Source organism: Osmerus mordax, chromosome 3 (genome assembly GCF_038355195.1).
Source record: "Osmerus mordax isolate fOsmMor3 chromosome 3, fOsmMor3.pri, whole genome shotgun sequence".
In the NCBI taxonomy this organism is placed as follows: domain Eukaryota; kingdom Metazoa; phylum Chordata; class Actinopteri; order Osmeriformes; family Osmeridae; genus Osmerus; species Osmerus mordax.
In genome coordinates, this window is record NC_090052.1 from 18235725 (window position 1) to 18262495 (window position 26771).

At 44.3% G+C, this 26771-nt stretch overlaps 4 protein-coding genes across 5 annotated transcripts; 1 reads left to right on the forward strand and 3 right to left on the reverse strand.

Moving 5' to 3' along the window:
* Nucleotides 1-2294: 2294 nt before the first annotated feature.
* carhsp1 (calcium regulated heat stable protein 1) lies at nucleotides 2295-10909 on the reverse strand. Of its 2 annotated transcripts, none has more exons than XM_067232852.1 (4): nucleotides 10735-10909; nucleotides 4933-5200; nucleotides 4630-4752; nucleotides 2295-3352 (listed from the first exon to the last, which is right to left on the reverse strand). In XM_067232852.1, exons 2-4 carry the CDS (start codon nucleotides 5136-5138, stop codon nucleotides 3190-3192), a joined length of 492 nt encoding a protein of 163 aa, XP_067088953.1. In that variant the 5' UTR covers nucleotides 5139-5200; nucleotides 10735-10909; the 3' UTR covers nucleotides 2295-3189. The 2 variants fall into 2 exon arrangements, with proteins under 2 accessions (XP_067088953.1, XP_067088954.1); XM_067232853.1 differs by lacking the exon at nucleotides 10735-10909 and adding an exon at nucleotides 6893-7030.
* A 1407-nt stretch (nucleotides 10910-12316) lies between these two features.
* naa60 (N-alpha-acetyltransferase 60, NatF catalytic subunit) lies at nucleotides 12317-18926 on the reverse strand. Its single transcript, XM_067232919.1, has 7 exons — nucleotides 18781-18926; nucleotides 17945-18060; nucleotides 17565-17694; nucleotides 16136-16232; nucleotides 15768-16002; nucleotides 14775-14939; nucleotides 12317-14495 (listed from the first exon to the last, which is right to left on the reverse strand). The coding sequence occupies exons 2-6, from the start codon at nucleotides 18052-18054 to the stop codon at nucleotides 14783-14785; spliced, it is 729 nt and encodes a 242-aa protein (XP_067089020.1). The 5' UTR covers nucleotides 18055-18060; nucleotides 18781-18926; the 3' UTR covers nucleotides 12317-14495; nucleotides 14775-14782.
* Nucleotides 18927-19839: 913 nt separating this feature from the next.
* eci1 (enoyl-CoA delta isomerase 1) lies at nucleotides 19840-23856 on the forward strand. The gene is made up of 7 exons (XM_067233467.1): nucleotides 19840-20210; nucleotides 20719-20844; nucleotides 20975-21102; nucleotides 21273-21419; nucleotides 22226-22347; nucleotides 22587-22765; nucleotides 23006-23856. Exons 1-7 carry the CDS (start codon nucleotides 20168-20170, stop codon nucleotides 23170-23172), a joined length of 912 nt encoding a protein of 303 aa, XP_067089568.1. The 5' UTR covers nucleotides 19840-20167; the 3' UTR covers nucleotides 23173-23856.
* Nucleotides 23857-23918: 62 nt separating this feature from the next.
* dnase1 (deoxyribonuclease I) lies at nucleotides 23919-26653 on the reverse strand. Its single transcript, XM_067233470.1, has 9 exons — nucleotides 26522-26653; nucleotides 25550-25688; nucleotides 25348-25436; nucleotides 25122-25208; nucleotides 24908-25023; nucleotides 24683-24795; nucleotides 24335-24489; nucleotides 24144-24237; nucleotides 23919-24013 (listed from the first exon to the last, which is right to left on the reverse strand). The coding sequence occupies exons 1-9, from the start codon at nucleotides 26530-26532 to the stop codon at nucleotides 23954-23956; spliced, it is 864 nt and encodes a 287-aa protein (XP_067089571.1). The 5' UTR covers nucleotides 26533-26653; the 3' UTR covers nucleotides 23919-23953.
* Between the last annotated feature and the right edge of the window lie 118 nt (nucleotides 26654-26771).

Sequence of the window (26771 nt, forward strand, 5' to 3'; positions counted from 1 at the left end):
TTATGGTGGCCCACCAAACAGCAGACAGACAGGCAGTAGACAGCTATCATCTTCATACCACAGAGATTCCTGTCAAGACAGGTGATTTGCAACATGCCCACTTGGGTATAGTACCAAAGGGTGTGAGTGTGTCTGACTCCTCCTCCTCATTTCAACCACAGGGAAAGGCAACGCACGACACAACCGTGATCTCACCTCGGCTCCTTAACCACAGCCTGCCTGGCACAACTGAGTCTTAATGCCACTAGTGCTGAATGTGCAACCAAACAGGTGTGCACCTGGGTAACCTACCCAGCCCAGTAAGCCAAAGCATTTGCGTGGTAGTCCCTCACTCCCTCCCACTCCTTCACACACACATGTGCCTGTTGTGCCAGTTGGTAGTCCTTAAAGGTCATCCCTTTCCAGTGGTTCTTAAAAGAATCAGGTCTGGAAAGCTGAGGTAACTTGTTAAGTTCCTGGCATGAATGTGGTCAGCCTCACTCCAAAAGTCTCACATTTCTGTCAACACCACTGACTAGTGTTAATTCAGCTGACGCCAAACACAATAATTTTGTAGGCAAACCCGGACACATAGTGTATGTAGCCTTGGTAACAGCACGGGGACACTGCTTCAACCCTGTTGGCTTGCTTAAGATACCATCTTCGTGTTGACGGGATATCGCAGAGACCCCAAAATAAACACACCAGCATCCTGTACGTCAGTCACCGGAAGTATGTTTACCCCATCTGTCGCACCACACCCCAGGTAACCCAGGTTACCACCCACAGAGTGCTCGCCCCTGCCCCGCCCATCCTGGAGTACCAGGGGCCTGGGATTCAGGAGCAGCCAGGACTACTGACCAAGTAAAAAGTTATTCTCCCTTCATCCTCCTCCATTTTTATTTCTTCCTCCCTTACCCTTCTCCTCCCCCCTCCCCCCCCCTCCCCCCCTCACTGCTCTTCAAAGCGTTGACATGTCACCTCAAAACACATGAGCAAAGGGGAGAAGACTCTCTGGCGCTATCGTTGCCTCAAGCTGTCTGGTTCTGTTTGTGTGTGTGTGTGTGTGTGTGTGTGTGTGTGTGTGTGTGTGTGTGTGTGTGTGTGTGTGTGTGTGTGTGTGTGTGAATATGTGTATGTCAGGCCAACTCAGTGAAGTTGACAGCATCAAAGACCATGCAGGAGACAAGCTGCCATTTGAGGTGTAGAGTTGAGACTGATTTAAGTTTGTGAAGGAACCTTTAAAGATGTCATCCCTTTGAAAGTGCAGGGCACAAAATATTGTTAAGGTGTGTGTCAGCACTCACACACAGACAGACACACACACACACAGCTGCCAACTGCTTGACAGACACCTTAGTTTTGCTTTTGTTAGCCACCTATGCTACAGTTTGTTAGTGGATACTGCCAGCTAACTGAAAAGACAGCGACTCATGTTACCCATCAGTTTATAAGTACGAGACAAGATAGCTGCTGTTGCCACATCGACTGCAGAATTATTGCCTCATCAATTAAGTATTAAATAAATCTCTTTTCAACTACGGTAGCCTAGTAAGGCCCTTGGCGTAAACTCCAAGATGTGGTCAGAATGCCATGCTGTATGCAGACACTGGCCAGGGGCACCCAGTTAGGGTGGGCTCCTCTAATTCTGGTAACAGTCTTAACCACGTGTGTGAAAAACGTAATAAGCCTACTGAACTAACTGCCGAGTTTGGTGACAACTCCACTCCATGTATATGCCACAACTTTCCAAAAGCAGAGTTCAGAGAGCGGGAGAGACCACTGCTTGGAGCATGTCCCTGACCTCAAGCCAACCTCCGCCCCTCTAGGGACTCCAAGCCAAATGCTCTATTTTTTACACTTTCATGGTCGATGTGTGGTCTGGCAGCGAGATGTATGGTCAAATACATAGGCTTGTGAACACCTCCCAGTGAAGACGTTAGCTAACCAACGGACATCCACAGTCAACGTTTACGTTTTAGACCTGTTGAAAACGCCTTCGATTTATGTGTGCATAGTGCCACCTGGTGGAGAAAGGTGGTACTGTGTGTGACAGAGTGGAGGTACAGAACCCAGTTCCATCCTGCTGCTACGGTGAATTAAACCTGTCATTCCCAAATCAAACCAGACGTAGGCAGCACACACACAGAATTTCAAGAGACCATGGTATAGCTATGTCATCTCGGTTAATGTCATGTAATAACAAGACACTCATTCAAGAAGACTAAATAAACAGCCATTAGAAGGTTTTAAACAAAAGATAACAGTAATGTCAAGTTAGTCATATTCAACAGAAAGACAAGCTCTATACAATGGACTGATGCAGATTTTTTATTTACTTCAATTTAACATGATACACAAGCAAAATGGAGGCGCATAATTAGGCAAGTTGGCAGTTTCACCCAGACTTCAGTTCCAAATTGACCTCATGCTGAAGTTACAAAGAGCAGGAATTATTCATTTTAGTTGTTGTATTATACATACCATAAATCCGTAATTGAAGGCACTCGTGTCTAAAAGTACAGGACAGTAGCAATGACATTTCTCGTGGCATTTCCTCGACCAAACTGGGTAGCAGAGTTGTTGGGACATCTAAAAGCAGCTCACTTTTTATTTGAGAAAAGCACTCTGTCATAGCCCTCATTCAAAACAAACATATTTTAAACCCATCAATCATAGTCGCTTCACAATGAGTCACTCCAAACAAAAACTAGGTGACATTTTAAAAATTTTAATGAGCTTGGCGTGATAAACTTCAAAACAACATTCTATAGTTTTTAATTCACACCCACCGTTTCACCCTCTGAATAAGAAAAATGACCCGTTTGCCTGCAAAAATAATCAAATAAAAACCTTTCACCCCCTACCCTCATGTCAACTACACACTCTGGGTGTGTCAATACTCTGGATTGGCCTCCTCTTCTCTCCTTCAGCTTAAAGAAATATTACTAGATTACTTAACAGGGATTTACTTTGTGGATTGGCCCTCCGCTAGAAGAAGACCCTGACAGGATGTGTATTGGTGCACCAGAGAACTCTGTGAGAGCAGGGACAACAAGGGTATCGAGACAAAAAGGGTGCCTGTGTAATGATGAGAAGAGATAGGGGAGGCCAGTCATCTTAGCATAGCAGCCCACCCCAAACAAATGCCCGCCCCCCCCCCCCCCCCCCCCCCCCTTCCTCCAGCTTCTACGGTGGGTCTTCCCAGGCTCAAGCGCTGACCACAGAGCCTCCCCAGGTCTCATGCTTGGATCCTGGCTTGAGGTGGATGATGGTCACATCCACTGCCTGGACCTTATCACATTTGGGAGGGAGGGAGCAGATTTTGTAGCTGACCTCGTCACCCTCCACGGGAACGTACTCCCCATCGATACTGGGAGCAGGAGGGGAGGAATGAGGGAGGAATGGGGGAGGGTGGAGGATGTAGAAAAGGATGGGAGTCACAGGAAGAGAATAGAGGAAGAACAAAAAAACAGGGAGTTAGAGGAGACAGAATAAGAAAGGGGAAGAGAAGGAAAACATGTATGACATTCATGCAAGATGACTCAGCAACTTTTACATTTCAGTTGAAAGGTACTTTTTATCTCTTCCTTATACTCATCTGAAAGATTGGTTTGTTTGTTAAGATTTTTTATTTTTTATTTTCCTCAACATTTGAGTGTTGCTCACGTGGCTCAAGTATGATTTCCGCTGCCCTTAACCTTGACTAACACCTGTTTTGTTGGTATGATAGTGAAAGGAAACTTAACAGAAAGCTAAGGCACACGGGCATACAAACTATGCATTTCTCATTCGCTTTCTCCTTCTCTCACTCGCTCTCTTCCCCTCGCAGTCTCTCTCCCCCCCTTCTGCCTCTCTCCCTCACACACAAACACAGCAGAGAATAATACAGACTGCACGAATCACTAATAGGTTTGTCTGAAATGGGTTTGTCTTGGCTGTGAATACCCTGTGAGTGTGTTCACTTCAATACGTACTGTGTTCCATCCAGAAGAGAGCTGTTATCAGACCTATTGAAGGTCATCTGATACGCTCCTCTCCACTCACTCCTACACAAGCCTCTAAGGCCTTCATTGTCCTGTGTGTGTGTGTGTGTGTGTGTGTGTGTGTGTGTGTGTGTGTAAGTTTGTGATAAGGAAATGATTCTAAGGAGTACCATGTGAGTGGGAGATGGATCAATTAGACTACATGTGGGTGGACATAATGAGAGAATAGGTGGTTGGTAGGTTTTGTGTGATTGTATGAGGGAATGACTCCTCAGTTGCAGTGTGGGTAGGTGTGTGGGGGGGGGACATGGCAGTGTGGGTAGGTGTGTGTGGGGGGACATGGCATGATGTGGTCCTTATTTTGTTTCTCTTTGGAGGCAATATGTGCGTTTTATATTTACAACATACAAAAGTGAATTATGCCCATAGCCCTTTCATGTGATAGACTTCCTTTTCTTCTCGCTCTAGTTCCCTTCTTTACACATTGAAATGTATTCACTAGCTCCAGCCTTTTAAACAAATATATATATATATATATATATATATATATATATATATATATATATATATATATATATATATATATATATATATATATATATATATATATATATATATATATATATATATATATATATATATATATATATATATAAACACTCACTCGGAGATATGCACGAAGATGTCATTGCCTCCGTCGGAAGGTGTTATGAAACCGTGTCCTCTGGAGCGGGAGAAACACTTACACACACCAGTGAAGGAAGGGCCCTCTGCTGCACGGGCCGACCTGCGCACACACACACACACACACCGACAAACAGACAGAGGGGAGAGGGCCAGATAGTAAGAAAGGGACAGGTCGGAAAGGACAGACAAGGGCACATCAAGATTTCAGTGAGAACAATTACGTTTCTCCATATTGGAGATCTTCCAAACACTGTGTGTGCATGTGTGTAAGTGTACCCACGCTGAGAAGGTCCTGTTGCGCCTGGTCGGGAGCGGGCTGGGTATGAGGTAGCCCCTCATGGGCGAGGGCGAGCGATCCCTGTTCTGACAGGCAGGCAGGCGCAGGGACCCTGGGGACACCGGGGAGATGGGAGACCGCGGGGGGCTAGAGGGTAAGGGCGGGGTCATAGGACGGGGCGCCTTCATGGTTGTCGCCTCAGAGGACATTTCAGAACAAGGATAATAAGTGTTGTCGTGGAGGGCAGGATCACCGTGACAACCGTGAGCACCTGAAGGGAAAGGAGGACAGGTGACGATTGGTTAGGAATTGTGCGAATGCCGATTGATGGGTCAGTCCCCAAAAACTCCAGATTCAAGATTCAATGATAGAAACAACGTGAAATGCACATTCATCTGCGTTTTGAGTTGACATAAAAATTGACGATGCACAACTTGGTACTGAGGATTTCAATCAGTAAGTCATGACAATGTGGTTTGTATGGTAGTGTAGGGTGTGAGTGTTGGCTAACTTATGGTGGCAGAGTGTCTCTGCAGTAGTCGTGGGCTTCAGCCCTGGTTTTACAGCAGAAGGTTAAAATGACCTCAACACTTTACAAAAGACGGGGCACAGGGACGAGACGGATTTCATGACAACAGAGAAAATAATGAATGGTAGAGAGGAAGAGACACAACACCCAGACAGCCAGAGACATCCTCCTCTTTCCAGACTCAAATGCATTGTTTTATGGCTATCAAATTATGAAATGAAAGAAAACCTGAAATAATCATCCTCCAACTGCTGCAGCCTTCATGGAGTACGTCTCTCCATGGAACTTTCTGGACCTTCTTAGAACCCTCTGTACCATTATAACACAAAATCACGATGGCAGCCCGGTCATTGCCCAGGAGACCTGACAAACAGACCCCTAAATGGAATTTACGTCATTACAATTACATCACCGGCTCTCTGAACAGAACAGAACAGATCCGGGTAGTGACACTCATCGGTCAGCCATTACATATATAAACACCAGAAGTCCCATCCTCACACACACGCACACTCTCTCTCTTTGAACGACGAGGGCCACTTTACAGACCCACTTTGGGGGTTTCTGTGTTAACAAATCAAATAAGCAGCAGGCCCCCTATATGTGCAGGGAGTCCTAACTCAATAACACCATCTGATCCCATCAGAGGACGCCTGGAACTGGAGTAGACAGTCACTGCTACAGGGCTGCGTTTAACACTCAGTCAAGAACATCTTGTTATCCAATTGGAGAGTGTAGACACATGGGGCGAGATGAAGAACCTGTGAATAACAACCCACGGCCATAGAGAAGGAGACTGCGCCAATGCTGCCTGCCTGCTCGACCAGGCTAGAAACCTCCCTATGAAGCCTGCTACACCAGGCTAGGCTGTGATGGAGGTCTCCAATTCAGAGAGAGAGAGTACTAGAACCCATCCCTGAATCCTGAACCAACAACCTAGGAATATAAAACAGCACCACATCCATGCTGTCAGATCCAGGTACATTCTAGAATATCCCAGGCTCTCACCCTACACCAATGTCTGTGTGCCAGTGTCCACGCACAAAGACGAACAAAAGGCTGGATTAAGCTTTCATTAGACAGAAAGCTATTGAAAACTCCATGTTAGATACAATTTGTTGTTTTGTTTGGAGACAAAGATGGAGAGGAGAATGAGGGGAGCAAAGCACTGGATGAACCTGTGCGACTGGCAGGATTGCAAAAACGGAAAAAACAAGTAAGAAAACAAGTGAACTAAATTCGCAATTGTCCTCTCTCTCTCTCTCTCTCTCTCACTCTCTCACACACTGCCAAGCAGGATCTTTGGTGCAGATCAGCTGTGGTTTCTTGTGGAATTTTCCATCAGTGTTCTCTGACCACTATCCAACTCAGACAACATGCTGACACACACTTGGAGAGAAAAAGTCTCCTGGGTAAGACGGGAAGTTCTCTCACCTCATACGTTGTTGGGTTTTGAACTAGAAAAGTCTTCTAGGTCTACTGCTTATCAATTACCTTTCTATGAGTATAATCTAAATTATTGATAGAGATTATTCTCATCTAGATTATTGATTCTTCCCAGTGCCTGGTAAACAGTAAAGATGGTGGCCGAGTGGACTGTCCTTGTGCGCTGAGGCAGCACTGAACAGTCGGGAGGGGGGGAGGGGGGGGGGAGGAGGAGTTAAAAGTGAGAGAGAATGAGAGGGAGTACGAGTGAGAGATGGAGGCCTGGCTGAGGCACTCAGGTTGAAGTCAGTCAAGCTTACAGAGAACAGGAACAAAAGGACCTTGTGAGGAACTGAAACTTTATTGGCAGTTACAGACACTCCAGTTGAACTACATATGCATGCTCAACCACACATCAACACAGACTGACATACAGACACACATCCACATGTGTAGGTTGAGTTGAGAAGCCAGTTGAGTTTCATCAGTGGAAAAGAAGGGAGTGGCGAAAGAGTGTTTGTATGGGGGGGAGGGGGAGGGCAGACAGCCAGACAGACAGGAAAGATTAAAAGGGAGGTGATGCTATAAGGAAGGGGACTGAGGTTTCATTATTTAAAACGACATGTTGCGGTATGGTATCCAGCTAGCGATGGTATCCAGGTGTCACTTCCTGCTTCCTGTGTTCCATTGTCCCAGTCAGTGCAGGGCATGGAAATCTCCCAGCCTCCTCCAGCTCTTCCTTACTCTGGAACCACCCAGGAGAGAGTCAAGAAGCTCCCAGACTGACAAAGGTTCCGTTTAGCGTATCCCTAAACAGGATCTAGAGAGGGAAAGCTGATATGACACGCTTTCCCTTCATAGCACAACACCCTTAGTTAAATTATTCTACAGCATGCCAACTATCCCTGTGAGGGAGAACTTCAAAGAGACGCAGGACGATGAAGGAGGGTCGGGAGGACAGCGCAAAGGAAGGACAGAATATGCAAAGGACAGGAAGAGAATAATAATGTATTCAGTTAATAGACACTTTGATTCAAAACGACATCAGGGGGGAATTTGAATTAGCAACCTCTTGATCTTCAGTCAAATGTTCTACTACTGAGCTATATTTACCCCCTAAAAGCAGTAAGGGAGAGAGGTGTGATGAGACAGAACCGGTCTGTTTATGCTTTAGCTCAGATGTTCTGTGTTGAGGAGGCTAGACTGGATGCAAAACTTTCAGATAGACGAGAACTGCAACCAGAAGCCATCTACACCAACCCACCCCCACACACACACACATGCCTACCTTCCCCCAACCTTCCCCCACCCTTCCCCCACCCCACATCCGCCCATCCCCCCTATACACATTCAAACACGACTGAGTGCTCTTTTTAACAGACTTGTGCGGTTAGAAAGCTGATTTACCCTACTTTACGGCAACTACACCCTGGGGCCAATGGACACATACATGGTTTAGAGAAAGACTTTATTCATCCTCTAGAGGACACTGCACCATCAAACCCCCACAACATACTGCAACAAGTGTTCCCAGCTCGATAGAGAGACCTTAACATTCAACAAGGCCAGAAGGCACTGGCTTTTAAAATTGTTGCGTATATGTGTGCCCTTAAGATCAAACAGCCAGTGACTCATGTGGAGTGTATTACGTCAATGTAAACACTCAAGGCTTCAGTTTCGTATTCAGTATTCATGCAGTCAGAAGTACTTCTATGACTCATTCTGCTGCCCCTGGTTCCGGTTGTGGAGTTTTAGCTACAGATCATTCATTCACAGGCTGCTTTCGGTCAAGTTAAAGAAGCCTTTCTGACTTCTAAACACTGATTTGTAAGCCAAGGGATGTGTATGGCAGGAATAATCATTAGTATGAAATCCATTCAAACTAAATGTCATCCTGTGTTGACACCCACATAAACCACAGCAGAGAACAGGCTTACCCCTTTGCCTGTGTGGTTGAGTCAGTGGAACTACCTGATCTCTAAACTAGTCCCACATGGTCCATTCACATCAGTTAGTCAGCAATGCAAGTTAAAAGTAGGTTATAATTCAGACCATAACACAACCATATTAGGATTGTGGTCCATGTGCCAGCAAAGCGGCATCTCCTACCTGCTCCCAGCTTCTACCCTGATTGATCAAATTCCATGATACCCCTGCCCACCTGTAAATGTTCTTCCAGAAAGTACCAATGCCATGATATTTAAGCTCAAGCACAATTCATATGAACTGCTGTATGAGAAACCAATGTTTGTTGTTTTAAAGAAAGAAAAAAAGAAAGAAAAAGTATAAAGGCAAATAGAATGTTGTACTTTAAGACACCTTCTACAAGCCTATTGGTCAACTGAGCAGCAGAAGGTATGTGAAAGCAGACATGTAGTTAAGATAGCCACTACATATTTTCCATGGTAGCAGTTCACCCAGACGTACTTCCCTCCCCTGACCTCATGCAGCCACGATAAGATGGAATTTCCCCCCTTTGCACTTGTCCCACATGAACCAACAAGCCCTGCGCAAACATCCGAAAGATACCAAATCGACCGTTGAAAAATTGCCAGAAAAATTGCCATCATATCCCTATCCCCAGTGTTCACAGTGACCCCTTATCACAGTCTGTATCCCATTTGTTCATATTATTCCACCCTTCCCTCCCTACATGCCAGCCTTTCTCCCTCCCTCACTGACTTCTGCCAGTACACTGCAAGGACCATAAAACTGGTTGCACAACAATAGTACAAGCCCTCAGAGCAAGGCCTTGAAATCTGCACACTTTAAGGCCATAAATCTGAGAGGCAATACAGCAACCATTATCTGGAGTTATCCATACATGAGTACAACCTTGTGCATTTCCTTACTATCGGATTCAAATTTAAATTCAAACTATTAACATTTAGACAATCAACTTTCTTTCGATTTGTGTTTGGAATCTATCCAAGCTAGGAGGGCCCTCGTGTGATGCAGGCATAACATGCAAAACAAGTCTTGACCACCATTGTTATACTGGCAGGAACAATAATGGGTGGGGATGGTCACCCCACCGATTGCCTGATTACTAACCCTGACTGTAGCTGAGCAGAGGATACCAGTGCACCAGTTGATTTGCAATCCTGGATGTTTTAATCACAATACAACAGAGTCCATTTTAGAAAATGTGCCTATCAAGAACAACTACATCCTGTCCCTTGTATGTGTGTCAAAGGTAGCCCTCTGATAATAGCCTCTCACACAAAGCTTTTGATCCACAGATGCAGACATGGAAGAACCAGTCGACATAGCTTACTCATTCTCCTGGCCACCACGCACACACCCAGGGCATCAGATCATGTTTTCTGAGTAAACCAATAACAGCTCAGATGCCGATTCCAATCTTACAACCGCCAAAGTTGATTTCCTTCAAGATATTTCTGTCTATTCCACTGTTTAGTCAATACTGGCATATCAAGATGCCATGTTATAATTAGAACAGAGATAGATTAACAACCCACTGAAACTAGTCTAACTAGGCATCTGGGTACGCAACGAGAGGCATAGGTTGAGAATGCTGTTGAGATAGCGTATCTGCATTGAAAGTGTACCAGAGCTTTCAAAAGCCATTTCTTGTTCAATAATAAGACTATGAAGCTCAAACAATAGGACCTGAATAATAAGAGCCGAAGAACGAAAATACTACAGTAACTAGGGGAACTCATTGTTTCAATCAAGTCCTCCCCTTTTCAGTCTAAAACAACCGTAAACAAAACCTCATATGTATAATAATTAACTGTAGGATACACACTGAGTACAATCATCCCCTTTGCATTGTTTTTACCTCGCAACTGGTGTTTGTAAAAGCTTAAGTGCCCCGCATCACTCACCTTTTCCGAACTTTGCAGAGGCAAATTTCCTTCGATTCGAGTTTTGAATTTGAGGACAAACTGCTACTACTTCTTAAATAATTGTTTTCAGGACCAGTAAACAGACAGAAAATGATGTGCGATGACCAGAACAATCAGATAACGTGTTTCTGACTTCTTCTGCGAGCGCCAATATGGGGGTTCTCTTTAGAGTGCTGACATCATTTAGTAGCCTAGGTTTATTGGTCCTCTTTACCGTAACTCTCCAGAAAGAGCAGTCTTCAGAAAATGTGGTCCCCTCAGACAAACTAACGTCAATTGATCAAGCTAAACAAAATATTCTAAAGTTAATTATATCAATCAAGATGCAGGACGCACATGTTTGTGCATTAATGACAAAGCTAAATGAATTCAAAGTCGACCCAACAAGCTATCCTATAAAAATATAGAATATTGTTTACCTCAATCTGATACACAAACACTTTGCGTAGGCTGTTAAAAGAGCGCGACAATACATTTTTCAATAAATATATTAGTAGTTCGTAGATAATTACGAGAATGTATCAAAATTACGTTTTTTGAAAGACTTCCCAATGAGTTGACTTTAGTTACAAATTTAAACAATAAACATGTAGTCGTTTACATTTCAATGCTTTAACAAGGGATTAGAACAAAAATTAATTGATTTAGCCTATCCTGTCTACACACTCCTAAAGCGACCTTTGCGAAAAAAGTATGAATTCCCGTAGAAAATGAACGTAATGTGTCTGTCCCATTCCTATTTACAGCCAACCATTTGAACCCCTGCAGCCTCTCCCACAAACAATCAAAGGGACGTAAATTAAGTGGTTCAGGCTTTTGTGGGACTCGTCTGGCTTTGGGGTGACATTGGGTCTCTGGGACCTACTGAGACAGCACACAGGAACTTCAGGTGCTGTCCTAATGGCTTGCCAATGTTAGGGTTATAAGGGTTAGGGCTCGAACATTTGCTGAACAATATGACAAGCCGTTAGAACAGCGACCCCACACCTGGTCACACCTTTCGAGATGTCACCGATTTCGGTACAACACACCGGTACAGCCAACCGGACATTGCGGCTCAGGCTGCAGCCAGTAATTATCAGTTCAGTCCAGAATAAACATAGATGGAAGAGGGCATATGAATAGGCCACATTAGGATTGGCCATTTTCAGTTACATTACCCGAGATGTGTTGTGTCAACACACATTGAGCAGTATTGATTATCAGGCTGTTGATTGTGGCAGTGTACTAGTTGCAGATGGATTTCTGAAGAGGGATCACGATTGATGTCTCATGAAGAGAACAGCACCCCCTTGGGGGGTGTCTGGGTGGATCGTGCTGCCTCCATCCTTTCCCAAGCTAATCAGAAATACAGGGCTACACATCATAGACATCTGCAGATTGGAGCATATTCGGACAGAATACCACCAAATAGCGTAAATAACTAATTGGCAGCAAAAATAGCCTATATTTAAGGGACGGATTTACCCAAGCCTGAATTATAATGACCCAGTGTGACCAACAGCAACAGACCTACCAACCAATCATTAATGATTTTTCTTTTTAAAAGTCTGTGATTTCATCCAATAAAGCAAGTTATATCCAGGTGATTTCACTGCTTTTCAGATTTTAAGTCCCAAGAGCAGTGCCAATTGGTGCAATAGTGTCAGTTGGCAGTGAATGCATTTCTGTGTTTCTCACAAGATTCACGGCTCCATCGCTTAATGGAGCTCAACATGGAGGCAAACATGGTTATATTTATTTGTCATGAACTGCTCATTCAAACAACTTCAAGGTCGACACTGCTCGTCCTTGGGTCCAGAGCAATACACCTGGCGGGATTCAATTACACACGATGCCCGGTTCTCGAGATAATTGAGTCACAGACACACACAGACTCCGGCCTTCATAGTTAGATTCACACCTTTGCCACCTCCAGTGATTCGTTCTCGACAATTTATGGCACAGGCGAACGCAGACTTCACAGACTGTAACTGTTTGGATTTGGTGAAGGTGGCAGGCTTTCACAGGACTTCACAAGCTGTAACTGTTGGGATTTAGTGAAGGTGTCAGGCTTTCACAGGGCTGAAAATCCGGTGTTTCATGCAGTGTCCTATCCTCGTCTTACTTACACTAAAAGACAGCAGTTAGAAAACAAAAAAAATCATGTAAAGGAAACAGTTGAAAAGGTATAATCACAAACATTAATTTAAAATCCCCTCATATCATGACCCACTGAGAAAATTACATAGTATTTTCATGTACATTACCTACATCCAAGTGAACACAATGTGTACCTCTCAAATGACACATTTAAATGCCAGTTAGTGCACAGCAGTTGGCCCATATTTGGCTGTATTTAAATTAGGGTGTTTTCTAGACCACACTCATTGCAGACTTTGCCCTCAACCTTAAGACAACCATAGGAATACTTCTCTTTACCTACAGTAATCCTACCAGATGCATAAGTTACAATAACCAATCAATCCATGATCACCTTCTGAACTGTCAGTTATTTAGTGTTCTTCAGTTGGGATTCTGGTAACATGGAGGGTATTCAAATTGTTACGCTGACACAGCCCTACCATACCTGATCGTGGGCCTTCCTATTCACAATCATTAAGCCCTTGATTATTTGATTCCACTAACCAAATGTAGCAGTATAAACATTTGGATCAGGTGTGTAGGTACTGGGTCTGGGACAAACACCCTGCAAGTCTTCACAAACAGGCACAGAATAGACAGTATGGACTGACAAGAGAGACGGACTAAGAGACCTTCCGGCATTTACCTCACTGCTTCAATTTTACATTCATTATTCCAAGAACACTTCCCAATTCCCTTCAGAAACATTACATTTACTCCACAGAGCTGTGAATTGTAGAAACAATAATGGCATGTATCAGAACCAAGGCTGTGGGTTGCATTATAAAACAATCTCACGGGGATGATGGTTGAGGATGAAAGGGGTGAAAGCTGCCACAGAACACAGATCCAGGAGCAGCCTATCCCCTTAGACTTAAACCTGCCCCACAATTAGACTGGAGACCAGGTTGACCACAGACCAGTGTTTAGAGACACCTTTAAAAAACAGTCATACTTTTCATGTGCATACACACTCACAATCTTTATAACACACACACACACACACCCCCACACACATGCACCCACATACACACAGGGCATTCATCTAGTAATGGGACATCACCTACCATTATAAACTTATCTTTTTGAAATTCTATTATAAACAGGCATACATAAAAATCTAATCTCAACTATATTAAAAATCTGGACAAACCAAACTCTGGTTCTCTACATTAGCAGCAAAATTACAGACATGAAATAGACTGCAGGGTTGGGGTCGATTCCATTTCATTTCAGAGCATAAACTGGAATAAACATAAGCTCCCCATTTAACTTAGACTTTTATAATAAGACTTTTGACAAACAGCTCTTTCCAATTTTAGCTTGGTGAGTGGAAATGGAATTTACTTAAACCCTGGTAGACATTTTAGTCTACACAGAAGGGCAAAGGGGCCAACTACTGACAGCTTTTACACATATATATATATATATATGTGTGTGGATTTATATTAAGAGTATATATGAAATGTACAGCTATAATACATAGTTGGTGGTTGAACAGGGTAGGAAGAGAGGCAGGGTTTGAACCCTTAGTCTTTGCAGGGATAAGAGTGTGTGATGGTGGTCCTGTGTGCACAGGGGAAGACTGGTGTGAAACATCATACTGCACTGCATGCCTGAAACAGAAGGAGGAGAGAGTTAGATACCTACTTAATAATAGACTAACCAGGCAAGACAGACTGAGAAACACAAACACACACACAAACACACACACACGCCTCCTACAGAGTACACTCAAACAAATCCCTCTCAACAGTGAGTAAAATAATCCTTGAGGCAAACAAGATTAGATCAACCAAAAGCACGCACAAGTGCGTGGGCGTCACATCGCAGACACACTCCAGCGCACACAAACACAGGCACACACCTTCCCTCCCACACGCATCCGCTCTCACCTGGTGTGTCACATGGTTCTGCTGTACTGTATGCCGGTCTTGGAGGCGATGTTGGACCAGGGCAGCAGGCTGCGCAGCAGGGACTGGGCCTGGCGGTACAGCCTCTGGGGAATAGAGCAAGGGCTCAGGCTGGCCAGGGCTGAACCAATGTGCTGGATGTAGTCAGTGGGACAGAGTCAAGGACCACACAGCTGACATAGCGGACAGTCAGTACACTGGGTCGAGCCAATCAAGAAGACTGGCCACACTTACTTTGAACACGGGTCATGCAAACATCACATTTACATTGAGTCATTTAGCAGACGCTCTTATCCAGAGCGACTTTCTCCCCGAGGCAAGTAGGGTGAAGTGCCTTGCCCAAGGACACAACGTCAGTTTGCACAGCCGGGAATCGAACCAGCAACCTTCGGATTACTAGCCCAACTCCCTAACCGCTCAGCCACCTGACTCCCGGTACACGTTGTACAACACTGTGGCAACCCCTGTGTCCCAACCCAGGGCAGACCCACGGTGCCTGCCCCAGGCAGACCCTGCCCCAGGCAGACCCTGATCCTGGCCTGGTATTACCTGATCCCGCTGCCCGGACAGCGGGAGAGGAGCGCACCAACCGCTTGCTGCTTAATCGGCACAGCTCACCCTTCAAAAGCCAGCCAGCTCACAGTATTGGGGGAGGTCGACATCCCCTGGTCGTGGGAAACTACAGTAGGTGACAGCCGGCATCTAAACTTTGAGTCCCATAACATCTGTTTTTCTGTTTGCCGTCAGACCCTGTAAAACTGTGGAGCTGCTGGGCGGAGCCAAACCATTCCTCCAAAGGAGGAAGCGGTTGGACTACTTTAGACTGTAATAAACACATGATAGGGCTTACCTTCACCTGTGGGCTGTGTTTTGTTTGCTCAATTAAGTGTGGAATACCCCGGACTGACTCAGTGGTTGCCACAGTTGCCACAACACACACACACACACACACACACACACAGACTAAAAGGATATAATATAGTCCAGGGCGGATGTCCTCCATTTATATAGAGCACATATGTGAATCCATCTTTGAGCACGCCGCGTATGGAGTAGTAGTAGGGTAGGTAGTGGTGTTGCCGAAAGTCCCTGTTTTCATAGAAATGGATGGCAGTGTTGTTGGTGGTCAGCACATGTAAGTAGATGGCCTTACAGTGATCCTGAGCCATGGTGGAAATGTGCTCCTTCAAACTGTCCAGCAGTAGGGAGCCTGGGGAGCAGAGAGGGGATGAGAGAGGGAGGGGAAGAGATAAAGAGAGAGAGGTGTACTGAGTCAAATATATGTAAAAGATGAGACTATATTGATAAACAGTGTGTGGATGTGTGACAGAGTTTTTCCATACCTATCCCATGTTTTCTGAATTCCTTGACCACTCCCAGGCTGAGAATGTAGGCGACCTGAGTGTCTACAGGGAAACTGGAGGCCAGGATGTCTCCATCCTAAGACAGAGTCAGTATGGTAATAACACTTCCATTCAACAAGGAAATTAGGTAATAAATCCTGTGTTTTTCACTGTGGAATGAGAGTCTTTGTTTAAAGTGTGAATGACCTTAAAAATGTTTTATTTCCACAACATGTCAAAAAGAAAAAAATAAGCATATGGACAATATGATGACACCGACAATCATACTTGCATTAAGCTAACCTTCACATGAGTATAGTTATATTTGTACTCTAATACCGACCAGTACCTATAGCCGTATAATTGATTTGACATTTTGTCCCTACATTAAACGGTTTCTCCAAGAGCCTATTCAACTTAATGATGAACACATAACCTGTGCAGTCTCTCCCAAAATGTGAGCACTTAACCCTTCCATTATGGCACTTAGGGATCCGGAGAGACTGTTAATGTGAGCTTTAAAGTTCTAATGTTCATGCGCCACTGGACCAGCCTCAGGGAGAGGCTTCCAGGAACAACCCCCCTAATCGAGACACGGATTGGTTTCCATAAAGTAAATATGGTTATTCAATACAAATACATTACAGTGGCATTAGTAGCCACAACACACAGCAGCAAAAACACACACGCCTGGGTGTACTATTTCATAACAACGAGGGAGCTGATGTTAGACATGGACAGCCTCATTACTCATCTAACTTCATCTACCTTTCTCAACCCTTTCCTTCTTGACCATCTCATTTCAAGATTCATCTCTTTTTTTTATTGGGGGTTGGGGTGGGGAGGGGGGCTTTGCCATACTACCCCATACTGTATATTCCCTTAAATCAGGTTCAGTCCACTCCTCTCATCCTGCCCTCACTCCCCTGTTCTGCACAGCACTCTCTCCCACCAAGCAGTCCTCTACTTCACTCCTCTCCTCTCTCTCCTATCATGCCTCCTCCATGCTGTCTCCCCATTCCTCTACAGTTCTTCCCCCTTTCTCCACCTCCCATCATGGAAACTAAATCAGCCAAGGACATCTGGATCTCCTGTCTAATTTGGATCCAACTAAAAACAGCATCTGGAATGGCAGTGTTCCATTTACAATATGGCATTGGGGATAAACTGCACAGTTAAAGCGAAAGTATGAACCTAGACAAATGTACCTAATACCATACTAATACAACATATGTTCATTCTCTCACACACGCACAATGCAGTCTATGTAAATAGCACAAAGAATCAGCACTTCCCACTGATGGTTGAAAATACACCTAAAGGTGCAATGCATTTCTAGTTATGGGAAACCCTGGGATTCAACCAATAGCTTTAATAATGACACCTTCGATAACAAACTTTATAACACATATATAACAATATATCGAACCTCTTTGTGTACTTTTGTCCGGCCCTTGATTTCAGCCACGATCATTCCCACAATGCCGTCTTTGAAGGTGGCGGCCAGGGAGAAAAACTTCTTGTTGGAGGTGATATCGTGATACCATGAGTCTGGGTACCTGGAGGTCAAAGGTCATAAGATGGTAGGTGAGTCTCAGTAAACCAGTGGCTCCCTCTCTTTTCCTCCTCTTCATGTCCTGATGGTGCCCTAGTCTGATGAAGGCTGACTGGCTGGCTGCTTTCACAACCCAGTTCTCTCACTTGTAGAGAAAGAAAATATTCTGTCAAACCAGCCTCACGAGATTCCAACCATAGACAGAGTTAAAGTAACATGCTTATGTTTGAGTAGCTATATGGTGCAGCACTTACTCAATGGGAAACCAATCGCCGCAGAGCAGCTTGACACTGTCTATGTCATCGTGGCAAAGGAGGCGGAGCTGGACTTCGCTGAGCGCAGTGGGGGGCACTACGTCGGTCATTCACACCTGACACCGACCAATAGGAGGAGAGAAAAAGTAGCAGGCAGTCTAAATACATATACACTCTATATTTCCATCAACATCTGACAGAGGGTTTGACAGATGATGCCATAATAGAAGCAGGCAGCATAGCGAGTAAAATACTTCCTGCTAGTCAGTAGCAGGAAGTAATTTGCCAGATATCACATGGCATACGTAAATGATGTAATAACCAATAACTTGCATAAGTATTATGACACAGTTGCTCAATTGGTTTTCATATCAATGTATGTCCATTCATTGAAATGGCAGTTTGCTATTTGAGGTCATAATCATTATATGGGTTATAACTAGACAGTAGGCTTGCTCCGTTAGACTACTACTAGATAGCTTCTGACACCAACTAGTGCGGGAAGTTAATCTTAGCTTGTAAGGCAGCTAACTCATTCATAACATTACTGTGAGCTAAAACTATACACTACAGTACTAGTAGCTACAGTAAGTGATGATGACCTACCTAACTCCCCAAAATATCGCAGAAGATGAAATTAAAATAAAAAATATATAAAAAAGGACAGTATTTTGGTGAGTTAGGTAGGTCATCACTTAATGTACTAGTTAACGTTAGCAAGTTAAATATGTTACTAACTATCGTAGCTAGGCTAGCTAGCTCTGGCAGTCCGACTACCAACTAGATAGCTAACGATATAGCTAGCCTAGCTACTTATCTAGACTGCTGTAACATACCTTATTTCAGCACCTGAGCAAGAGGAACGTCACGGAATGGATATTCCTTGAGGTATCGTCTGAAAGACACACTAATGCTGAAACACCATGATGAATATTAGTTTGTTCTCTATGTACAAGCCCACAGATCCTCATTTAGATATCCAATATCATTTACAGTGGATAGCTGACAGCAGTCGTCTGCTTCCGGTAGTGGAGCGTCACACACCGGAAGTCAGCCAACTATGGGGAGTACAATTCGAGCTTGAGTTGTTGACTCTTTCTTGTCAACGAACCACTAATTTACTCGTTGTCTTGATTGTCTTATTTTTAGACTTATTCATGTGACGTAGTGTAATACAATACACATTATTTGTGAATACCCAAGGCAAAGTGAGACATTTGATATGTCTCAGTTGCACGGCGCCCTCACCTGGAACCTTCACCGGTTCCCTTGCCTGTTCCCTCTTCCTTGCGCGTGCGCGAAATAACGTTTTCTCTTGTTGTTTGGTTGAGCTCAATGTGATTTATATAATCGCGTGTGTTAGCTTATAGTATACTCTACCTACTTTCCATGAGCATAAGGTACATTTCTTGATGTTGGTTAGTTAATTTGCATTCACATACAGGCTTTAAAGTATAGTATAGTAAGTTGTATTGCTCAATCGTTAGTCAGTCCCGAGTCTGTAACAGCTGTGCTAATACGTCTAGTGTAGCCTACAGTAGTAGCACTACTGTTATTTACAGTACTAAGTTATCCCAATTTGAACTGCCCATTTATAAAGCTATACAGTGATGCTGGTGATGTATGTTAATGTGATCATTATGTATAACAAGTTTCATCTATACATTAGTCGTTTACACTGAGAGCACAGGGGGAACATATTTCTCTGGAGGCCCAAGGAAAGTGGTTCCCACCCGCTCAACCAAGCAACAAAAGAAAACGTCATGATTTCGCGCACGCGCAAGGAAGGGGGAACAGGGGAACTGAATTCTCCGGAACACTGGCACGACACCGGTAGTCCACCCGGCCTGACCTCAAACCCACAGTGAACAGGCACCCCAATGTCCCGTTTTATGTCAATACTTAATTTATATTTCATAACACCAGGGCATGTTTACGCTTAATGAATGCACTTAATAAATAAGACACAGGATCAAGAACATAACAAATCAAGACAATTGTCGTTGTATTATTTACATAATATTTGCAGAATCGCAAATTGGATTGGATAAATAGGGGTTTTGTTGACCTTGACTACACAGATCATATCCAATCTTGTGCACGGAACCTAACTCTCCGCCTTCATAGTTTATCGCCTACCCCCACTGCGGAAGCTACAGTGGGGCCCCAGTCGTTCAAGAAGTTATAGAACTGAAGTAGCCCTTGTCAACTGAACTGGTCAACATGGCAAATGCATTGAGAAATTCATTCAAGTATGGATGTTCAGGTAGGTTGGTCTTTCTGGTTACAGAGAGGTTGGAGCTGGATCGATTTTGAAAACAAAACAAACCTAAATTGATGCTAATGTTTTGCTAGCCTCCAGTGCTAGAGTGCCTGCCTCTCCAGTCGATTGTTGCCCATACTTTCAGAAACTGGAACAAAGGTCAAGTGCGCAGTAGTAAACCTCTGTGCATGTGAGCTAAGCTAATTTAATATTATCGGAGATAGTTCTACGTGTACTGAATTAAGTAATTATCTGGCTCGCCTAGGTTATGGCATTTTTTGCATCTAGCTAGTGATGTGGATTGTAGAACCAAAAAGGCTAAAGTTTGCAGCATGACCTACCCATACTCTGTACTAATAGGCTAGGCTCTATAGTATGACACCCACACTAAACACCACCTATTTTAAACTATCTGACAAAGACTAAACATTAACCACTCATCGTGAATTGAATTTAGCATACGTTTATCGTGAACACCAGTGACTGTAATATAACTTTCATTCTTTGGCAGGTTTGTTGTCCCAGCTGTCTCTTCACTGTAGACATGGGAGAGTATGTGCCTCTCCATATGCAGCCGTCCAACAGAGGAACAATTCCAGCTCTGCCAAGATTAAAGTTGACCTGGATGCAAGCACTGGTAAGAACCTGCTTAAGAAACACAGAATGACATATCCACGTCAACATTAATATGAAAATCTCAGTCTCTCTTTTTTCTCCTTTGTCTTCTTACTTTCCATCTATCTCTACCTCTGTCCTTCTCTCTACAGGTGTAGCAGTGATGTGGATGCAGAGTCCTCCGGTGAACAGTCTGAGTCTGGACTTCCTAACAGAGTTTGCCATCAGTTTGGAAAAGCTGGAAATGGACAGGAGCTGTAGAGGCCTTATCATTACTTCAGTCAGTACAGACACACATTCTATTTCTTTATCTCTCTCTCTCACACACAAACACGTACACACACACACAAATATCAAGGCAAAATATTATTTATGAGTGAGTTTAACCAATTACATAGTGTACACATGCAATGTTTCAAAATGCTTGAAAGGGTTGTGTGTGTCTTTCAGACCCTTCCAAAGGTGTTCTCCGCCGGTCTGGACATCATGGATATGTATGGGAAGAGTCCAGAACACTGTGGAGAGTTCTGGAAAGCTGTGCAGGAAATGTGGTTAAAATTATATGGATCCAACATGGTCACCATAGCAGCCATTAACGTGAGTCAGAATCCCGATCTTACGAGATACAATCTTCAAAAAAGATAACATTTAAAATGTCGTATTGGTTTTACTGTTGTCTAATCTTACTTCAACACTTGGAACATGACATCATGGGGGGGGGGGAAACATGTACACATACATTTTTTTGGTGTATGATATAGTACATTGACTCAGTCCCTTCACTTACTATGTACAAACATACTATTCTAAAACATAATGGACTGCTAAATGACTAAAATGTAAATCAATGATCCCAGCAAATTCAATACTAAACCTCTCAAGGAACATGCAGGTGTGACAATGGTAAGCATACCCTCCCTTCTCCTCCTTCGTCTCTTCCTCTTTTCTTTCCTGCCCTTTCTCGCTCCATTTTTCCCTCCCTCCATTCTTCTTTGCCTCCCTCCCTCTTCTCTCCCCCCTTCATTTTCTCTCTCTCCTGCACTCCTGCCCTCCCTTCTCTCCGTTCCTTCTCACTTTCTCTCCTTCCTTTTCTCACTTATTTCCTCCCTTCTCTCTGTCCCTCTTACATTTACATTTAGTAATTTAGCAGACGCTCTTATCCAGAGCGACTTACAGTAAGTACAGGGACATTCCCCCCGAGGCAAGTAGGGTGAAGTGCCTTGCCCAAGGACACAACGTCAGTTGGCATGACCGGGAATCGAACTGGCAACCTTCTGATTACTAGCCCGATTCCCTCACCGCTCAGCCACCTGACTCCCCTCTTCCCTTTCTCTCCTCCCTTCTCTCCCTCCCTCCTCCCTTTCTCTCCTTCCTTCTCTCCCCATCCCTCCCTCTGTCTTTAGGGCTCCAGTCCTGCGGGTGGCTGTCTCATGTCCATGGCCTGTGACTACAGGATCATGGCTGATAACCCTCGTTATTCCATCGGGCTCAACGAGACCAAACTGGGCATCGTAGCTCCCTTCTGGTAAGAGCTAGCCTAAGCTAAACTTAGGCTTTCTTACATAAATATCTATACTCCCCCCCCCCCCCCCCCTCCCCCCATTTTGTCCTCTACAAATTCCATGTAACCTGATTACAGTTTGTGTTTGGGTTGTCTGCAAGTTCAGCGATATAACATGTAGTTGTTCCCAGTGACGTGTGGTTAGGCTCAGGACTTCATGTCGTGTGGGTTATGTCCATGCTGTGCTCACGTTTGCCACCCAGGTTCAAGGACACCATGGTGAACACAGTGGGCCACCGGACCACAGAGATAGCCCTGGAGCTGGGTCTGCTCTACACCTCTCCCGAGGCCCTGAAGATCGGCCTGGTCGACCAGCTGGTCCCTGAGGAGCAGGTCCTGACCACAGCCACAGAAACCATGACCAAGTGGTTGGCCATCCCAGGTCAGATTCACTGTGACACCTCTCTGCTCACACTGTACACTGCTCTCCCAAAGCACCACTTCTCGCGCATCATTACAAATACCATGGATTTGAAACGGTGTCGAGCTCCTATAAACCTGACCTCAGTCTTCATGTCCACTCAGACCATGTTTAAGACGTTATCTTTCAATCTCAAGCTTATTCGATGGAGGTTTGAAGGTATTCCCCAGTTCCTCATGCCCCCGTCTCCTCTCCTCCCAGATCACGCCAGACAGATCACCAAGTCTATGATGAGGAAACAGACCATCGACAAGCTGCTGGCCAACAGGGAGGCCGACACGCACAACTTCGTCAGCTTCATCACCAAGGACTCCATCCAGAGGTCTCTGCGCATGTACCTGGAGATGCTGAAGAAGAGAAAGGCCTAAGACACACACACACACACACACACTGACACGGTCACACGCAATCGATCCAATGCTCTCTCTTTCCCCTTATTTTTTTTGTTTGGGACAGACGGTGAAGAAAGAATGCATTTGATCAGATGTGCCCTGTGCCTACTTGTATAGCCATAGTGTTCCTAACCTTCTGGTGCCCACTACAAAACTGTGAAAGTAAACCAGGGAGCATCTTGGTAGTCTTGGCGACTAGCCTCCTGTCCTCATACCCTTCCACCGCTGTTTAATCTGAGAGATTAACAAAGGAAACGAGCTGCTCACTGCTTCTGTCATGCGACCTTAGACTATTTAGACGCCCCCTCTCTCTCTCTTTCTACAATCCATTAACAATGAGGGATATAAGTGCTCTTAATCAACCCAATGAGGATGATATTCTGGATTGCATATAACCAATGGCAAGTTTGTGACTTGGTTATGGCTTCCCATTTGGACATTGTTGTTCTTCCTCCCGTTGTGTGTCAGTTTGTTTCCTCCCATCACAACTTTGTAGATTTTTTTGTTAAAACACAGTGCTCTAAAATTGTTGAGCGATAAAAATGTTACTGTCATCACATCCTTACCTTTATCTTGTGAAGGTTATGTTGTTCATGATTTTATTTTTGTCTTATCAGTATATATGTACTTTTGGGTTGAAAATAAATATCTGAAAATTGACATGGAGTATTGCAGCAGAATATTGTCTGTAAAGGCCACACAAAGAGAAATGACTTTGGTTTAGACCATTTTTATTGCTGCTTTAGAGTTTCTGAATTCAAACAGCAGGCCCAGTCAGTTCTACCTCCACTGGGTAATGGTCACTGACCCCAAGTGCCTGAGGGACACAGACAGAAAACCAGACCTTCAGTTTTAGATTTTAAGAATAAATCCCAAACATGACTCGGCACATTCTTTTCATTGAAGGGTCAAGTGTCAGGTTTCCTGGGGATGTGTGTGGGTCTCACCAGGCTGTGGCTCAGCTTCAGGGCCTCCATGTAGTTAAACACCCGAGCCGAGCCTGTGGCCAGTCCTCTCATCATGTCTGTGGTGGCCACTATCCTGCTCACACAGAGGAGAAAACCCGGAGAACAAACGGGTCTAAATAATCGATAGAATTAGTGTGTTTTACAAGTGTTAAGTGTTTGTTTAGCTCTACCTGTCGTAGGGACAGACGGTGTTTGACACAGTGGTGTCTACATCATCCGTGATCAGCCAGTGGTAGCTCTTGTCTGTGAAGAGGCGTATCTTCACCCATTCAGAGCTAGTGACATAACTGCAGCCAGCGTTGAAGTCTCCCAGCAGAATAATATCCTGTAGCAGGAACAGAGGAGAGACAGTATCGTCCTAAGCTGTTAATCTAAGATCCACGTTATGTTTACCATATATATTTTTACTTATTTACTGAGAGTTATTCCTTAGAATGGATACAGTATATACTGTATTTACATGAGGCTCTACCATGATGACATTTATTCTAATAGCAGGTGGGCTAGTATGTATTCACATTGGTGTTCCAGCGGACTCGGACATCAGCAGCAACGTCGTACAGAGCATCCACCTCCTGTAAGGCAAAGTCTGGAGACGTGTGTTGGGGAATCAGGACAAAGTTCTCCACGGCTGGAGGGAAAGAGGAGAAAGGGGATTGAAACAAAATATGTACACCAAAACATGTAGGTACTACCATTCGATTTCTCCTTCTTACTCTCCGGTCACCTCTCTAATGCTTTACCTGTGTATTTGGAGGAAAACATGACAACGAAGGGCTCTCTAATGAAGGTGTCGGTTCCACATGGTTCACACCCGTCATCGTAGGTGTAGTTCTTAGCCACAGACACCAAATCCTGTCTGGAGCAAAACACAGGACAGTGTGCTTTCTAGCACTATGTGTGTGTACCTGCAGAGGTAGAAGTCTCCTTGTACAAGCTGTGTGTGTTTGTGTATACCTGTAGAGATAGAGGTATCTCTCCGTGTAGGTGCTGCGTCCCAGTGGCTCACTGACGATGTGTTGATACTTGTATGGAGACGGGCCCCTTGAAAGGAGTACAGACACACAGAACAACAAATACAGTAGCCCTGTCCATCAGTCACCTTCTCAACAGACAGTCTCCTAAAGGGATTTGTGGTTAATTAAAGTGGTCAGGTTTGGTTGAGGAGTGTGTATTATCTTACTTGTTGACATGCTGCATCAGTATGTTGGTGGCTGACAGGTCGGTGTCTCTGACCTCCTGGATCAGGATGATGTCATAGCGGTGAACGATCTGCAACAAGACAGAAACTGGGATCTACAGCTCCCTCTGCTGGACTGGGGTTTATATAGCTGAAATCTGGGTTTCTACTGGTATTACTGAGGGATATCTGGACAGCGACTCACTGTGCTGATGATGTCCATGAGAGTTGTGTTTGAGGCCTTCTTGTCTCCGAAGGACTTGATGTTGAAGGCTCCCAGACGCAGAGAGCCCCCCATCGCCAGCAGGGCCAGGAACAGCCCCGCCACACACACCAGATGCATCCTGGGTGTCAAAGGTCATAGGTCAGAGTAAAACCATTTTAGGTTTGAATGCTTGAATATCTGTCAAATGCCAAATGTAGAGTGTCAAGTTAAAAATGCTAAATCTCAGTGCTCAAGAGAGGGGTTTCGGGTCTGTGTTTATGTATGACCTTTTGGTTTGTGGATTGGGCGTGGACCAAAATCCTACACTTGTTAGGATGCTAGGAAGTGTAGTATTACTCTATGACATTCCACGACTTTATTTGTTCTTCTCAAATATGTTCTTAACCTAAACAACATTACATGTTTCTCTCATTACATGTTTCAAGGTTTGAGTTGTTCCCCTGTGCTGTAATTGGTGATGACAGAGCAGAGGTGTTTACGGACCCATAGTTCAAATGCTGAGATTAAGCTAGGCTTTATCGCCCTCTAGTGACATGCACTGCTTAAATTATCTTCAAAGGAATCAGTCAACCTTTACTGGCCTCACAGACTACAGAATCTTTTTCAAAAGGCCTCTTTGTATAGACACAGACACCTGTGAGACATACTTTGAGACATACTGTGAGTATAAAAACTAAGATTCCCATGTCAATATGTTTTTCATGATACTAAAGGGTGTATTTATCAGCAGAGTGCGAATTATACACGACAATCGGGGGGGTTACGATTACAGGTAAGAACGATATATAAATGTATCGACCTCCCGACCTGTTGTTTTTACCTCTTTTGGGGGGGTCCAAGTCTTAGTTAGGGGGGTCAAACCCCCCCAATCCCCCCCGTAATTCAAACCCTGTTTATCAGTATAGTTAGGCATGAATGGTCCTGTGTTACCTTATAAAAGAGTATAGCTACCTGGTTGTCATGGTTCAGTCTCCCTTGGTTGCGGTCTTTTGAAAGAGACAGTCCTTTGTATGGTGTATACAGAGACTCACTGTGCTGTACCTACCCCAGTGGACTCCAGTGTGATTCTAGCACCACAGTCCTGTCAGGGTCCTGAGGACCTGCAGTTTATAAACACATTGCTCTGAATCAGGTCACTGGAGGGGGCGGGGGACAACTGATAAAAATCTGAAATTGAACCATATTTATTGACACAAATGTA

What these genes read in the sequence shown, in the direction of transcription:
- eci1 (XM_067233467.1), top strand. Translation starts at nt 20,168, where the DNA reads ATGGCAAATGCATTGAGAAATTCATTCAAGTATGGATGTTCAG. An exon ending in ATTCAAGTATGGATGTTCAG is followed by an intron (nt 20,211 to 20,718) that starts GTAGGTTGGTCT and finishes ATTCTTTGGCAG; the next exon opens with GTTTGTTGTCCCAGCTGTCT. An exon ending in GGCATCGTAGCTCCCTTCTG is followed by an intron (nt 22,348 to 22,586) that starts GTAAGAGCTAGC and finishes TTTGCCACCCAG; the next exon opens with GTTCAAGGACACCATGGTGA.
- dnase1 (XM_067233470.1), bottom strand. An exon ending in TCATGGACATCATCAGCACA is followed by an intron (nt 25,437 to 25,549) that starts GTGAGTCGCTGT and finishes GTCTTGTTGCAG; the next exon opens with ATCGTTCACCGCTATGACAT. An exon ending in GAGTCCGCTGGAACACCAAT is followed by an intron (nt 24,490 to 24,682) that starts GTGAATACATAC and finishes TTCCTGCTACAG; the next exon opens with GATATTATTCTGCTGGGAGA.
- naa60 (XM_067232919.1), bottom strand. Translation starts at nt 18,054, where the DNA reads ATGACCGACGTAGTGCCCCCCACTGCGCTCAGCGAAGTCCAGCTCCGC. An exon ending in ATTCAGAAAACATGGGATAG is followed by an intron (nt 16,003 to 16,135) that starts GTATGGAAAAAC and finishes TCTGCTCCCCAG; the next exon opens with GCTCCCTACTGCTGGACAGT. An exon ending in CATCCGCCCTGGACTATATT is followed by an intron (nt 14,940 to 15,767) that starts ATATCCTTTTAG and finishes ACTCTGTCCCAC; the next exon opens with TGACTACATCCAGCACATTG.
- carhsp1 (XM_067232852.1), bottom strand. Translation starts at nt 5,138, where the DNA reads ATGTCCTCTGAGGCGACAACCATGAAGGCGCCCCGTCCTATGACCCCG. An exon ending in CGCAACAGGACCTTCTCAGC is followed by an intron (nt 4,753 to 4,932) that starts GTGGGTACACTT and finishes GTGTGTGCGCAG; the next exon opens with GTCGGCCCGTGCAGCAGAGG. An exon ending in ATCTTCGTGCATATCTCCGA is followed by an intron (nt 3,353 to 4,629) that starts GTGAGTGTTTAT and finishes TCCTGCTCCCAG; the next exon opens with TATCGATGGGGAGTACGTTC.